We start from the raw sequence: 17,524 nt of genomic DNA, 5'->3' as shown, positions 1-17,524 counted from the left end.
TCAGCTGCTACCAACTAGCCACTTGCACAGAGAGGGTCTGTTGAAACAGTGGTAGCAGCAATACCGCCAAATTCAAATTAAACTGAGTCCTGACTGCAAGAAGTTTCTCCAGCACACACGCAGGAACAGACCACCACGCAGTGAGATTTTCTTGAGTGCTTCTTTATTTCCCAAACAGCAACATGACGAGTCAGTGATGCATCTACTAAATAATGTATTCAGGCACTTTTACATAGAGTTATTCTTGAATAGACCTTGGCATAGATGTATATGAAAAATATTTAAATTTTACAGAAACACACATTCACTGTATGATGTCATCAGTGATGTCATGAGTGATGTCACTGACCATGTCATGAGTGATGTAATATGTGACGTCATCAGCAGTGCATTGCTGGCGTGCGAGTTATAGTTAGCTCAACTAACTATAACAGGCAAATGTCCAATTAACTAGAACGTCTGTAAAACCTATGGTTTTTTCAGTGAATTTCCAAGGTTTTTTAAATGCTAATTCCGAACTATAACGTCTGTAAAACCTATGGTTTTTTCAGTGAATTTCGAAGGTTTTTTAAAATGTCAATTTCATATTATAATATTTATAAAACCTATATTTTTTTCAAATAGTTTTTTAATATTTAGCAAGCTATCATCCTTTTTTAAAACTTTATAAATTATGTAATCTTTCATATCTTGCCCACAAAATATGTATATCCTTTTTTTTTTTTTGGACAAAGCTACAGTCCCGTACTGGTAGTCTACCAAGCTCGATCAACACGCGAATCCTATCCACCACATTTAAATAATGCGTATTTCGTATCCAACTGGTTTGTGGCACCGCGTCCCGCGTAACATGTACATATGAGGTTGTGCCAGCTGCTACTTTAGTATGCGACGGGTACGCACTACCAAGCCGCGCATTACGTCATGTACATATAGGGTCGCGCCTGCTGCGTGTTGAGTATGCGAGGAGTGCACGCTGCCACGCCCTGTTACGTCCTAGACGTACGATGTTGCGCCGCATACGCCATTCCTTCATTTGTTTTTGTCTCAAAACTATATCTAAAAAAACTTTAACGTGTATATGAGAGCAAGCGATAATTAAAAATATTTTAAACAGTTATATATTCCTAACTCTAAAACTTCTATAATATATTTTCTCAAAATCACATCGGGTGCGGTCTCATTGCGCACTGGCTGCGCGATTGCCATGTAACCATTAAATAAAACATTTCATTAGTTCATAACATTTCCCATTGTAACAGTTCGAAAACGCCACCCATTTTAGTCAATATCTGTACTGCATTTCATGAGACACACCTCTTCTGCTTAGAGAGTTTTGTTCAAAACTTTTTGCAAGATATGCACATATCTTACACTACACACAACATGCAACCATCATCTTCATCAATATTCATGCTCTGTAAAGTAGCCTTCCACCTAAGATACCCATACACCTAAAAGTTACATTACCAAAAGTTTCTCCAATACCACAGGTAGCATGGTTGCATACGCTGTCCACAACACAACGTAATATAGTACGGCCCAGAGACAGTATCATGCATAGATAATGAACACACGGACACAGATAGATAGTGGAAGTGGATACGGGCACGTACGCTTGACTTCTTTTTATTACCATGGTGACATATCCAGTGATGTCTGTGCTGGATGTGTGTGCGGTAAGTCTAAACCAGTCTTCAGACAATGGTTGCTGCTAGCATCAACTACAACAGTAATCATTGGATCACACACAGAGATTCAATATTAAAAGAATCAATAATGTATGCTGCAGTAAGGTAGAGACAGCAGTTGTGAAATAATACAGAAATAATTCCATCGTAAAAGAACAACAACAACTTGTGGTATACTGACACACAATCAATAGATCTGAAATAATACACAAAAAGATATCATAAACGCTCCATCAGTTCTAGTGCACTCACATAACCACATCAAAAGCATTCAGCATGTGCACAGCCACCGATAATGCGTGGTGTAGACAGGCCGTACTAGGAGCAATATCTGTTGCCATCAACACTGCATCATCTGCAATACCAACTCAATCTGAATTATGAACACTGCTGTCTGCAGTGTAGGCCATAGGGAGCGGTCACAAAGGACCCACAGGTACGTAAAGTGACTTAACCTACCCAGTTTGTTGTCAGCAAAGCAACAAAAAAGAGTGTGCAAAGCCTGCAATCATACATATGCATGGTGCAGACAGTACACACTGGAGCAATGTCTTTTCCTACAGGACTACCTCATCTACAATACCGACTCAATCTCAATTGTGAACACTGCTGTCCGCAGTGTAGGTCAGAGTGAACTGTCACAAGGGCCCACAGCCACATGGCATTCACTTAAGCTCTACAGTTTGCAATACACAAACTAAAAAAAAAAACGTGTGCAGAGCCTACAAAGATGCGTATGAGTGCTGCAGACAGAGCACACTGGAGCAATGTCTTTTCCTACAGAACTACCTAATCTACAATAGCGACTCCATCTGAATTGTGAACACTGCTGTCTGCAGTGTAGGCCAGAGAGAGCAGTCAGCAAGAGCCCACAGCCGCTTGGCATTCACTTGAGCTCTACATTTTGCAATACACGAAGAAACAAAAGTGTGCAGATCCTGCAATGATGCATATGAGTGCTGCAGACAGAGCGCACTGGAGCAATGTCTTTTCCTACAGGACTGCATCATCTATAATACTGACTCAATGTCAAATGTGGACACTGAAGTCTGCAGTATAGGCCAGAGAGAGCGTTCAGCAAGGGCCCACAGCCACGTAGCATTGACTTGAGCTCTACGGTTTGCAAAACACGAAGCAAAAGAAAATGTGTGCAGAACCCGCAATAATGCATATGAGTAGTGCAGACAGAGCACACTACCGCAATCTCTTCTCTTACAGGACTGCATCATCTACAATAGCAACTCGATCTGAATTGTGAACACTACTGTCTGCATTGTTAATTAAAAGCAGTACTCACACACACAACCATCAATACTTTTTCTCACTCCCTCATACTTTTTCTCACTCACTCTTTACAAAATAAAACATAAATTACATAGAGCACTACAATGAATGAATCAAAACAATTAGAATTGGGATTTCATCTCTCCACAGTCTACACTATTCACTGTTCCTTTGGACTTCCAAGATAAATTTGGTCATTTCACTAAACCTATAACTGATATAAAAAAACTTCTTGAAGCAAGTATACTAAAACAATATTGTGTATGTTTCAATAGACGTTCTAATGACTTAACTACTGGATTCTGTAATTAAACAATCACCACGCAGTCTAAATTGTGAACCCTGCGAACTGCAGTCTACACCAAATCCAGTGGTCATTCACAACTCACTGCCACATATCATTGGATTTGGAAGCACAGAGTTGGTTGCACCTGATCAGAGGGGGTACACAAAAATCATCACAGACTTTAACTTATGACATCCTCAATCATAGAATCATGACCCCATTTCACTATTTGCACCTGCTGTACCACAGAATACTCCACCGACTACTGTCAACCAAGCCCAATAATCATGTGCAGCAGTTAGCTATGGAATCACAGACTGTGATGCATCTCAACACACGAACTTCTGAAAAAAGCAAGCAGCAGGTAATATCGGGCATCATCCATTGTGGGATCAAGACACCGTTCCACAGGTGGGACCTAAAGTTGGATGAACCTGATCGAATAGAGTACCTTCATCTCCACTCTCAAATGCAGTTCTAATATCGTCCATTGTAGAGTCAACACACTTTTCTACTTTTGGAACCTAGAGTTGGTTGCAGCTAGTAGAAAGGAATACCTCCATCTCCACTCTCAGATACAGTTCTAACATCATCCATTGTGGGATCAACACACCATTCCACTGTTGGGACCTAGAGTTGCTTGCACCTCATCGGAGGGGGTACACAGAAATTATCACAAACTGTAACTTCTAATATCCTCAATCATATAATTAAGACCCCATTTCAACGTTTGTACCTGCTCTACTGCGGTGTATTCCAGCAATACCAGTCAACTAAGCCCAATAACCATGTGCAGCACTTAACTACAGAAGCACAGAATCTGATGCACCTCAACAGACGGAGTTCTGTGAAAAACCAGCAACAGGTAATATCGGACGGACATCGTCCATTGTGTGATCAAGACACCATTCCACTGTTGGTACCTAGAGTTGGTTGCACCTCATCAGAAGCTATACACAAAAATCATCACACACTTTAACTTCTGACATCCTCAATCCTAGAATTAAGACCTCGTTTCACTACTCGAACATGCTGTACCGCTGTGTACTCCAGCAACTGCAATACACCATGCCTAATAATCATGTGCAGCAGTTAACTACAGAAGCACAGAGTCTAATCCACTTCAACGGAAGGAATTCTGTAAAAATTAAGCAGAATGTAATATTGGACATCTTCCATTGTGGAATCAAGACAACGTTCCACTGTTGCGACCTAGAGTTGGTTCCACCTGGTCAAAGGGAGTACCTTTATCTCCACTCTCAGATGCAGTTCTAACATCCTCCATTATGGCATCAAGACACCGTTCCACTGTTGGGACCCAGAGTTGGTTGCAGCAGATCAAAGGTAGTACCTCCATCTCCACTCGCAGATGCAGTTCTAACATCGTCCATTGTGGGATCAAGACACTGTTCCACTGTTCGAACCTAGAGTTGGTTGCACCTGATAGGATGGGGTACACCGAAGTCATCACAGACTTTAACTTCTGACATCCGCAATCATAGAATCAAGACGCCGTTTCATTTTTCGGACCTGCTGTATCGACTATAGTCCAGCAACTACAGTCAACAAAGCCCAATAACCCTATACAGCAGTTAGCTACGGAAGCACAGAGTGTGATGCACCTCAACGGAGGGAGTTCTCTGAAAACTCAGCAGCAGGTAATATCGGACATCGTCCATTATGGGATCAAGACACCGTTCCACTTTTGGGACCCAGAGTTGGTTGCAGCTGGTCGAAGGGAGTACCTTCATCTCCACTCTCAGATACAGTTCTAACATCGTCCACTATGGTATCAAAACACCGTTCCACTGTCGGTACCTGTCGGACTACTGTGTTACTATTATACAGAGCACTCCACGCTCCTGGGCCTCAGGCTGAGCTCTGTGTGCCTGTGTCGCGGTAGCCAGCGTTCATCTCGGGAACCTTCCGAGCTTGCAGACCTCGGCCCAGGACCTTCCGCCGGCACATGGTCGGCCCTATTTAACATACAGCGGTGTCGAAAGGTGAACTGTGCGGCATATATGCGTCACAGCGGCCATGATGGTTTCTGAGTACCGCGGTACAAAAGGGGGTGGTGATGGACGGAGCATCAGAACCAATCAAACACTCCCACCCAGTCAACAGATCTGGGTTTGATCCATCACCGTTCTTTAGCCCACTCTGCCACCCCAGTTCAGACATGGCCATATGCAAATCAGTCTGACCCTGCAAAGCCATGCTTTCCCTGGACCGGAAACAAGCTTCCTAGGACCGGTTTCTGGCATTTCAGCCGTCTTCAGCCAGGCTTGCTTGAATCCAGTGGCAAAGTGAGCAAGGGACCATCACCACCCCCTTTTGTACCGCTTTGTTCGCCATAAGTTGGCAGGGTATGCTCGGACGTGAATCCCTTGCTCACTTTGCCACTAGATTCAAGCAAGCCTGGCTGAAGACGGCTGAAATGCCAGAAACCGGTCCTAGGAAGCTTGTTTCCGGTCCAGGGAAGGCATGGCTTGGCAGTTCGGGCTGGACTGTTCCCATGAGGCACAGGGTCAGACTGAGTTGCATATGGCCATGTCTGAACTGGGGTGGCAGAGTGGGCTAAAGAATGGTGATGGATCAAACCCAGATCTGTTGACTGGGTGTGAGTGTTTGATTGGTTCTGATGCTCCGTCCATCACCACCCCCTTTTGTACCGCTTTGTTCGCCATAAGTTGGCAGGGTATGCTCAGACGTGAGTCCCTTGCTCACTTTGCCACTGGATTCAAGCAAGCCTGGCTGAAGACGGCTGAAATGCCAGAAACCGATCCTAGGAAGCTTGTTTCCGGTCCAGGGAAGGCATGGCTTGGCAGTTCGGGCTGGACTGTTCCCATGAGGCACAGGGTCAGACTGATTTGCATATGGCCATGTCTGAACTGGGGTGGCAGAGTGGGCTAAAGAATGGTGATGGATCAAACCCAGATCTGTTGACTGGGTGTGAGTGTTTGATTGGTTCTGATGCTCCGTCCATCACCACCCCCTTTTGTACCGCTTTGTTCGCCATAAGTTGGCAGGGTATGCTCAGACGTGAGTCCCTTGCTCACTTTGCCACTGGATTCAAGCAAGCCTGGCTGAAGACGGCTGAAATGCCAGAAACCGGTCCTAGGAAGCTTGTTTCCGGTCCAGGGAAGGCATGGCTTGGCAGTTCGGGCTGGACTGTTCCCATGAGGCACAGGGTCAGACTGATTTGCATATGGTCATGTCTGAACTGGGGTGGCAGAGTGGACTAAAGAATGGTGATGGATCAAACCCAGATCTGTTGACTGGGTGTGAGTGTTTGATTGGTTCTGATGCTCCGTCCATCACCACCCCCTTTTGTACCGCTTTGTTTGCCATAAGTTGGCAGGGTATGCTCAGACGTGAGTCCCTTGCTCACTTTGCCACTGGATTCAAGCAAGCCTGGCTGAAGACAGCTGAAATGCCAGAAAACGGTCCTAGGAAGCTTGTTTCCGGTCCAGGGAAGGCATGGCTTGGCAGTTCGGGCTGGACTGTTCCCATGAGGCACAGGGTCAGACTGATTTGCATATGGCCATATCTGAACTAGGGTGGCAGAGTGGGCTAAAGAATGGTGATGGATCAAACCCAGATCTGTTGACTGAGTGTGAGTGTTTGATTGGTTCTGATGCTCCGTCCATCGCCACCCCCTTTTGTACCGGTTTCTGAGTACCAGCAGGCTGAGAGCATCATTCACGCACCCACCTTCGCTCACAGCGTCAGCCTCGTGGCGGTGTAAGCTGCGCAGACCTGGCAGACACGTTCGCCAATCCGGAAGAGAACCACACCCAAAGAAACTTGCCTTTTATTCATACCCCTACGCTAGCCTTGCATACGGCGAGCCAGCCCACTTCCCTAAACATTTGGGGGGGGGCGCACATACGCGCTACCATTCCGTAATCTTCCCTACTGACTGTACTATCATGGTTGCGTCCACTGTCCACTTCACTCAATAGACCATCAGTGTATGTTGACATGTACATGTCTGTGCTCTGCATACTCCAGTCTGTCCGGCACATCCCCTCAAGACTTTGCATTGTATAAATTTATAATCGAGAATTACTTGCCACCTTCGCACATACTTTGCTCTCATCTCCCCCCGCATTCTGCATAATGAGGCAGAGGTGCCATGCCATGTTTAGTTTGTATATATGGCTAGCCACGGTTCCCACAGTATGTAGTGTCAATGAGTCTGCTACGTGCACATGTTGTTTGTCATGTTTAATGTCATTATATAAGGTAGCGCGTTTATTCACGAGCAGTGGCTTATTCCATTTACATATCGCTATCTTAAAGAGCGTACAAAAGTTTTTCTCACAGGTGAATAGTGCGACCACAATGGCAGTCATTCATTACGATCCAAGAATGTCCAACTACACGGCGCTTCTAAGCTTAAAGCCACCAATCTTGCGTCCTTTCTTAAAAGGACGCCAACTCCCACAATCACACCAACATTCACACAGCTTTCTAACGACAGTTATCTGCTTCTCAATAACATACACTCCTACGGAATATGAGCTGGCATACCGCATATCCTTACTGTTTCAAACACAGTAACTTCGTGTGCCAATATCTTTTCCCACACACACAAACTAACTTCCAAACTTCAACTTGGCCTTCAATTCCTTGTTTGAAAACACATTTCAAGAAACAAACTAAACTAAAAGCACCTTTGTTCAGAACAGAAGTCTCCCTCACTTCTGCAAAAGAAATTTATCGACTGCAGATACCACAAACTTCAAATAAAATATACTCCCTTTTAAATACGAACCGCCAATTACACTTTGTGAATTGTTACACAATTTGCAACACATGTCACACTCAAGGTCTGGCACACTTTTTTAACACGGTCTCCTACAGCCTTCTAACTCGCTTTCAAACTGTTCTTCTTTGAATACCAGACTACATTCAGACATTCTTTCGATCATCTCTGGAATAACAGGAACAGTGCCCATAATTCTCACCCTCTTTGCGGCCATCCTACTACTAATTCTACTTCTAGAAATGGCTATGCTCTCTATGGTAACAACTATGTCCGACAGAATACACCACTACGCCAAGCTACATCAATACTGTAAAAAAACGGAAAAACTTTTCGGCTGCCTGCCTCTATCTATTATAGGAGCTAGCTACAACATAACATTTATCTACACCTATGCAATATGCGTACAACCATCGTTTCATTGCAAAACTTGCCCATTCGACTGGCGAATGGATGTATGCCTTGCCAACATCTCAACAATCGCTCCAGTTATCCAGCAGGTAATGGTGTATCTTGAAAACCATGAACTTGATTGTTCTGACAACGGAGCAATGGCGAATGCAATGCAAAATGGAATCGCAGCGCAATGGGAATTCTGCGCAGCCGCGAAAGATCTCTTGCAACGTGCGACCTTTCAAAACATCACAGATTGTCTTCCCGTTCAAATTACCGCTCCAACATTCGGGGAACATTACTGTCCCTTCGAGGATATGAATTGTATCGCTCCGCTTTTCTCACACAATGGCAACAATAGCCTCTTGGAACATTACGCATCTCAAGCAGCTGAAGAACTTCTGGACTGGAATCTCCAAGACTTGTAAGAAACTCACATTATTCTTGAATGGATTTCTTCCCATCTTTTTTGACTTTTTCCTTGAAATTTTTTACAATACACTTCAATTCTACTACTTTGATATAACGACTTTCTAAGTATACTCAGACATTTGAACTCTATCCTCATTATTCCCCCTTACGTCTCCAGTCTAACCAGGAATCGGTGATGTATAGCCTATGCAAATACGCAATTTACTTCCAAAATTAACCTAAACCCGACACCCATTTAGAAACCACGTCTATTCTTTGTGTACACACCTCTCTGCCTGCCTGTTATTCACAAAGCCCTTTCACACAATTTTACTCAGTCAGCCTCTGCTCAGAACCTTACGATAAAAATGTAAAAAGACTACTTTGTTTAGGAACTGGTTGGCACAGGGTGGTAATCGTAAACTACCTTTATTTTCATTATAAAATTTATTTATTCATGTCTAATAGCTATTCTGTAGGTCACATAGAACTGTAACATATAATGTGCAATTCACTGATGCAGGAGCTTCGATTTGACTACAGCAGAAGTAATTGGAGTTTGTCTAAGCTCGATGCCGTAGCTCTCTACACAAGAATGTTTTTTTGAAACAGCTGAAGACAATAATGTACGGTATGACTACAAAGATACCGAATGTTCTTCTCAGAAGCTAAATGTTTGTATTCATCCTCCAAGTTCCAATGTGGGTAGAACTAGTACCAATTCTAACACGCACCACATTGAATCTACTGTACAACAGATTGCTAACTATTCTACTGTTGTTAATTTTCTGTTACAAAAAAGCACTGCAAAGGTACATAAAGTTTGACTACATTTTGCAATTTCTTTTTTATTTCTTTCTTTTCTTAAACGATACATGTGGTAATCATATCCTACCTTTATAGAATATAGAGTCATTCAAGTGTAATACTATTGTTTATTTCACATGCAACTGTAACATCTAATATACAATTCACCGATGCCGGAGATTACGTTTTAATACAGCAGAAGTGGTTCAACTTTGCATCAGTTGCATACCCTAGCTCTTGCACCAGTGGGTCCAATCATGGCACTTAAATAAAGACACTTTCTATATAATTTTCAAACTCATCCCTTTATTACACACAATCACTTTCTAGACTCAACTCATTTTACCATTTTCCTTCTCTGGCATTGCAACATTCTGCATTATATTCTTCACGATTATTCCTTTATTCCTGCTTCCTAAAACACTACATTCGACTCTTCAGACCAATAGGGATGAGTAGTTCGTTTCACACTCCCTGTATAGAATAAACGCACACTAACACTACTTACACAGGTATGCTACAGCGGCCAGTATCCTACAGCATCCACAGCACATCACTTCACAGCAATAAACACACGACTTACACTCACAGTTTCATCCCTGAGTCTTCATACCGATACCACTAAGTACTTTGCTTCCCACTCCTGCTATACTCTAAACTCATACTAACGCCACCTGCACAGATATGCTACAGCGCCCACTATGCTACAGCGCCCAGAGCACATCACTTTACAGCACTCAGCTCACAGTTTAGACTCAAGATCCCAGCATGCATCATACTAATGAACGCACTGCGCATGACCTACTGGGGGTCCTTGCATGTTTAAATAATCTAATTGGAGCCATCTGTGCGATGCTGGAGTTTGCCCATGATGAAGAGGCTTGTCCTCGAAACGCGTCGGCGATGAACTCACCTGAATTGGAGATGCTGACTTTCCCTTAATAAAGAACCTGATGGTAAACTGCTGCGAGTGCGTCCTTTTTATGCTTTCGGGCCATTGAAGAACAATATATAATATATATATATATATATATATATATATATATATATATATATATATATATATATATATCTCTTTTCCAAAAAGTGCTCAAAAAGGCTTCGAAACGCGTAAGGCCGAGGATTTTACCAGCGAGATGAAAAGCTGCATGTTTACAATAAAGGGGTTGTGAAACTACTTTCTTGCGGAGTGCGGCCTCGTAACGAAGTACTTTTTGGAAAAGATATAATCACGGTGGCTCCGGCCGTGGGGGCGACGCACCACCTACAAAATAAAGAAGGACCACAAGAGGGGCAGGGACCCCTTTTAATTTGGCGCAAGAAGGTGACTGTAATTCAACATGCAGTTTTTTATCTGGAGCCCACTGGAGGGTTTTAATTTGATCCAGGATTGAGTGGCAGGAGACAAATCCACTGGAGGGTAACAAAAAGCAAAATTACCACAAACCCCAGCATGCCTTGTGACCACTACGAGATCGCTAAGGCACACCGGAAGCCTATATCTTCAGCATGCAGCAGGGGTGTGGTAGCTTGAACAATTGACTCCTGACACTGGCCTCTGTCGAGAAGCACGCAGGCTTCGAAACGCGTAAGGCCGAGGATTTTACCAGCGAGATGAAAAGCTGCATGTTTACAATAAAGGGGTTGTGAAACTACTTTCTTGCGGAGTGCGGCCTCGTAACTGAGCACTATTTGGAAAAGATATATATATATATATATATATATATATATATATATATATATATATATATATATATATCCTAATATTGACACTTGATTTCCATTGAATAATTCTAGACACATCAATAGAAATTAAAGAGAAAGATGCAGCTGTTAAATTCATAATAATACATGGACAAAATGGTCTTTCGCTCAGCCTCCTCTTGCAATTTGTTAGCTATATTTAAATTTGAATTAACACCACGGGCCGTTAGGTAACATGTTTGCCAGTTAAGTGGAGTGACAATGTTTTGCTTATGCACATACGAGTCTTATTTTATTAGCCTGTGACAGTGTGTTCTTGCTTGTGGGCACTGGGATTGTTTGTTATATTTTTTATTTGAAACTGGTATTTCATTTTCAACTTGTATTCAAATGTTTTGACTTATCAGTTGTTGACAGTAGCATTGTTCTTTAGGTGAATTTGTTCAGTAAAATAGTGCTCTTTTAATTCCCAGTAAAACAAACTTAGTGTGCCTGACCACTGCTTGATCTGTTTACAGCTCAATCTTTTGCTTTCATTGTCTGTCTTTTATTTTCCTCTCTCTAACTATCAGTCTGTTTCTCTCTTCCTCTGCATTCTCCTCCATCTGCTTATCTTTCTCTATCTCCCTATTTTTCTCTGTCTTTATTTGTCTCTCTCCATCTTTGTACATCTCGGTCTGTGCCTCCTTACCTTTATATTTGTGTCTCTACTGTTATTGCTTGATCTAGCTGTCCCTATTGTTAGTGCTAGTTCTATCGGTCTATCCCTATCTTATTCTATTCTCTTTCAGTATATCTTTTTGTTTGTCTATGTATGTTTGTCTTTCTAGCGGTCTCTACATTTATCCCCCTCTGTATCTGTCTTTAGATCTTTCTGTCCATATTTGTCTCTGTAAGTCTGCCTCTATATCTGCTGGTATCTGTTTCTACGGTTATCTGCGCCTGTATACCTCAGTCTCTTTCACAATGTTTCTACTTGTGTTGCTTTCCGTCTAAGGCTTTCTCTATCTGTCTTAACATGGCTTTACATCTCTATCGCTCAAACTTGGTCTACCTACAAGTGTCTCTCTCTTTCTCATGCTTTCCCTATCTCTGTCCTTCTCCGTTTCATTATCTGTCTTTTCCTCTGTCATTTGCTGTCTATCTTTATGCTTTCAAAAACATATTTATAAAATATTCGTCTCCATCAATCTGCCTCTCTCACTTTCTACTTCCAAGTATGTCTCTATAAGCCTCTATCCGAACGTCTGTATCAGTCTGTCTACCTTGATCTCTCTCTGTCTAACTGTATATCTGTTTCTTTTTGCATCTTTGTATATGTTGCTGCCTGTCTCTGTAGGCTTGTCAGAACCTTTTCTGTCTCTCGTTGTATTTTTGTTGGCCATCTTGGAAGCATAAAAATATCCTTCCAAGATAAATCAATGTTATTTATTATGCTGACGAGTTAGCACAAACCTAAGGCAGCAGAGGGTGGGAGTAGGGAAATGGCGGGAGGAGGGACTTTGCAGGAAGAGGGAAGAAACGAGCAGAAAGAGGAAAAATAAAGGTCAGAAATGAGTAGAAAAAGGATAGATAATGGTTAGATACAGGCAGAAAGAATAAATATAATGGGCAGAAAGATGAAAAATAAAGGTCCGAAGCAAGCAGAAAGAAAAAATGACAGGCAGAAACTAGCAGGAAGAGGAAAAATAAAGGTGAGAAACGAACAGATGGAGGAAAAGTAACTGGCAGAAAGGAAAAATAAAGGTTCAAAACAAGCAGAAAGGGGAAAAATAACAGATCGAAACAAGAAGAAAGAGGCAAAATAAAAGTCAGAAACGAGCAGAGCGGAAAATATACAGGCATAAGTGAGCAGAAAAAGGCAGAAAAAACAAGCCGAATAGAAGGCCGAAAACGAGCATAGAAGGCACAAACCTAAGGCAGCCGAGGGTAGCAGGCTGCGGGCAAGCTGGACAGGAGAACTGTCGCAGGGGGCGCTGGCACGATGACATGCTCAATGGGGTTGCGCTGCGGCCACCATTAAGTAGGTCCTGGGGGGATGGCAGGGTGCTGGGAGGAGGGAAAAGGTGGGAAGAAATGAGCGGAAAGAGAAAATATAAAGGTCAGAAGCGAGCAGAAAGTAGAAAACTAACGTACAGAAACAAGCAAAAAGAACAAAAATAGCGCGCAGAAATGTAAAAATAAAGGTAAGAAACGAGCAGAATGAGGGAAAAATAAAGGTCAGAAAGAGGAAAAATATAGGTCAGAAATGCGTAGAATGCCAAATAAAGGTCAGAAAATAGCAGAAAGAGGCAAAATAACTGGCAGAACAAGCAGAGAGTCAAAAAGAGAAGGCAGATCAGCAGGGTGGGCGATCTTTGGACGAGGGGGGGATTTAAAACGTTTGATGTGCTGCAAACGGAATACCAGCTGCAGGACAGGGAGTACTTCCGGTATGTACAGGTTCGTCACGCGTTGTGTTCCGTATTCCCGGACGTTGCGTCCATCCCGGAGTGCTCCCCTTTGGAAGATAGAGTGCTAGACGGGCATGTACCGGATGGCACTATCTCACTGATTTATAAAAAGCTCATCAACCATCGATCGGGACTGCTGGCCGGCCTTCGTGAGGCATGGGTTGCCGACGGATTGGAGCTGGATGACGAGGATTGGGTATCTGCGGTGGCCTCCCCGAAAGAGGTGGCCATACCGGCCCGCCTTCGTTTAGTCCAGCTCAAAATACTCCCCAGGGTCTACGTTACGGGACCGGGTCTGATGCGTATGGGATATGCCATGGATGGGATGTGTAAGCATGGGTGTGGTTTGTTAGGGACCTTCTTCCACATTTTGTGGGAATGTCCGGAGGTGGCTCGATTCTGGCATGGTGTACATGCGGTGTTGCAAGCGGTCACGCATGTGACGCTATTCCCCGAGGCTAGGAGATGTTTGTTGAATGTGTGGGAGCCGACTGATTACACGGTGACGCAAACGTGGTGGGTGACACTGGGATATATGGTGGCCAAGCGTGACATAGCACAATTGTGGGGCTCCCAGAGGTCACCAACGATTTCGGTATGGAAGGACAATATGGATTGGTGTATGTTTCGGGAAAAGGTAGTGTATGTGGCGAGAGGTAAGCCTGGGAAATGGGCGAAAGTGTGGGGCCCCTGGAACTCCTATCGTGGCGGGATTTGTACCCCGCCACTGACACCTGACTTGGCGGCGGCCCAGTCTCCCTAGTCTGCTCGTTCCCTTGATTCTGTGTCATCGTGCCCACTTTGTCTCTGTCCCTGCCTGTCCCCCCCTCCTATTCCTGTAGGTTGGTAGGGTCCTCCCGAGGGGAGCACATAATGTTGCTTAGACTTTTGCCGCCTTGTGGGTTTGTTTTTCGTTTTTCATTTAAAATGGAACCGCCATTTGGGAGGTTTGGGCAGTGTGGCCGCAACTGCTTTTTTTGATTTATGGGACTTTTACCGCTTGCCGCTTGTGTTTTATAACTGTGTTTTATGATCTCACTGTTTGCTAGCGGCCGGCCTGAAGGTTGTAGGCCCATACTTGTATATCTCTTGCATTTTGTAATAAAGGTTTAAAAAAAAAAAGAGAAGGCAGAAAAATGAGCAGAAAGAAGGCAGTAGACGGACAGAAAACAAGCAGAGGAGGCACAAACCTAAGGCAGTAGAGGGTAGGAAAAATAGGTCAGGACAGAAGAACTGTCACAGGGGGAGCTGGCACGAGGACCTGCTCCTCCAACCTAAGTGCTCTGTGTGAGGAATTGGGTAGTTGGTTGACTGGAGTGTGAAACTAATTCACGAATCCGGAACATGTAAAACTTAAAAGTACATGTCCTACTTTTTACATACATTGCACCCTGCCCTCTGGGCTGTCCAGGGGTGACTTGTATGTACTAAAAATGAAGTTTCGGGCCTGGCAAGAGGTTTATTTTGCAAGACCGAAATGGTAGTTCAAACTTCACACACTAGCTGTTATGGCAGACCTGAGACTTGTATTAAGTGCTACTTAGCTGGGTGGCAGAATTGGTGCTGCAGGCTCACTAGTAGCTTTTAATTTACAGGCCCTAGCACAGGTAGTGCCACCTTACTAGGGACATGCAAGTCAACTAAATATGGCAATTGTGTATAAGCCAATCTTACCATGTTTTAAAGCGAGAGCACAAGCACTTCAGCACCAGTAGGTAGTGGTAAAGTGTGCAGAGTCCTAAAAGCCAACAAAACCGGGTTAAAAAAACAGGTGGGTAAATGGCAAAAAGTTTGGGGATGCCCCTGCAGAAAGAGCCAAGTCCAACAAACAGAGTAGTAGAAGGAAAGCCATTGATTAAAGAACAGCTAATTGAAATTGACTAAAAAGTCATCCAGTCCTGGGCAAGCGGCAGAACCAAAATTCATTTTAAGTTGACGTTTTGGTCTTCAGTTCTGTCTGCAACACAAAGTGGCGGGTGTCTGCAGCAAGACTGCAAAAAGTGTCATCTTCTCCAAATAATTATTTCTTTGCGATTTCAACATTTAAAAATATCTGTAACGAAATTTCTTATAAAATGTTGACCCTTGTCTACCCAGCTCAAATGCTGCGTGTTTTTAGTGATTCTAATTGCATCGTTTCCAGCCAGTGCAAATATTTATTTTGTTTGTTTTTTCATTTTTTTCTCTTAGGATCCAGATGGGTGTCATCGTACAGATGCAACCTCTTCACCGGCACATACATGTGTTCGTCCAGCAAGGGTGGTGTCATCGACCTCTGAAGAAGAGGAAGCATTTACAGAAAAATTTCTTAAAATTAATTGCAAGTACATTACTGATGGAAAGGTAGCCCGCTGGATTTATTTTTAGTTATGAAAGTTTTTAATATGCATTTTTTCTTGGATGAGATTCATAGTTGCCGAATAGTTGTAATTTGCTTACTCCCGGAGAATGAGTTCATTGTTTTATGAGGTCCCAAGTAGTTATCAAAGGTGAGCCGATCATGTCATTGGGCGTGCGTAGCAAGTATTCTAGCTGGCTATTTTGACCTACTTTGTTTCTCAGCCTTAAGAGAATCTTTGACACTTTTTAAGTCTACCTTGCTCCAAAATTATTATTTTTACTGTGTAATAGCCTTTCCTGTTAATATTCGAGGTTATTCCTCTGACACAACTACTTTTATAGTGATTTTGAAAGTGTCATTTTCAGTTTCCTCCAATTTGTGACTTTTCAAACACTGCTGTGTACCATTTGTAATACGAGGAACAGCCATGTCAAGTTTCAAAATGCAAAACAAGGTAGTGCATCGCAGTCTAAAACTAGCGACAAGGATTCTTCTAGGAAAATAATTGATCAATTTAACCAGAAGTACAGAGATAAAAGTACTGATATGAAGTATCTGTGCTTTTCACTAAACATTGTTTTCCAGATTGAGATAGATTGACAAAGTCATTAGGAAAGGTGGCTGCGCTTTAGGAAAAGTGAGTAGAGCAAGGAAAGACTCTTGGTTGTGCCCAACATGGATCTCAAAGATAGGTGTGGTTTATGAATCCATCCAAAGGCTGTGCTGTGCCCTTGATTCCTAGAATGGATTCTAAAGTTTTTTTTTTTTACCTAATGATGAATCCTGATTTATTGTGGTGCATCCTAAATGGGGTTTAGAAAAATCCAAATACTATGTGCTTCAGAGCAGCTATCCGGAGTAAAACCATATTGAATGCAACTATTTACAAAGCGGGTAGATCTAGACGTTCTGTGTTACATGCACCCATGCAAAATATTCCTAGGCAACAATGCAGAACCACACATATAGATAAACATACTTAGATGTGCATTGTGAAACTTCCATCATAATGTACACAAACACCACATGTAGAGGCATCCATAAAACCTCCATCGGAGAGTAGAGACATGCCCTCATATGTTGTGCAGGTAATAACTTTTTTCTGGCAGCTAAGACACTTAATAATAGAATTCCGTTGAGGAGATACTGTGTTGGAAGCAAGAGTGAGACCACTGGAAGAGAAGCTTGTTGATATGAAGGAAACTGATGATCATGTTCTGGTAAGGTAATGGTAGTTCTGATTAATAATACATGCCACAGATTCTGAGCCTTTTTGAATCTTTCGGGTCCGGTGCTGGGTCTTGAATCATTTTTAAGCAACAGTTTCCGCGCTTTGGTCTTGAAGGAGCAAACTTTTACCTTCAATCTGGATGACGGTTGACT

The 17,524-nt window shown here is 42.9% G+C and overlaps 1 protein-coding gene across 9 annotated transcripts in view; it reads left to right on the top strand.

Moving 5' to 3' along the window:
- The window catches only part of OXR1 (oxidation resistance 1), a 1,797,650-nt gene that overhangs the window by 1,312,508 nt on the left and 467,618 nt on the right, over positions 1 to 17,524 (top strand). For all 9 annotated transcript variants that reach the window (XM_085605104.1, XM_085605101.1, XM_085605099.1 and 6 more), the window contains one exon: positions 15,991 to 16,143. In XM_085605104.1, coding sequence (XP_085461230.1) covers positions 15,991 to 16,143 — 153 coding nt within the window. The remainder of the gene's footprint in view (positions 1 to 15,990; positions 16,144 to 17,524) is intronic.

This window comes from Triturus cristatus, chromosome 5_1 (genome assembly GCF_964204655.1).
Source record: "Triturus cristatus chromosome 5_1, aTriCri1.1, whole genome shotgun sequence".
NCBI classification, from domain to species: domain Eukaryota; kingdom Metazoa; phylum Chordata; class Amphibia; order Caudata; family Salamandridae; genus Triturus; species Triturus cristatus.
This window is presented reverse-complemented; position numbering and strand designations above follow the sequence as displayed.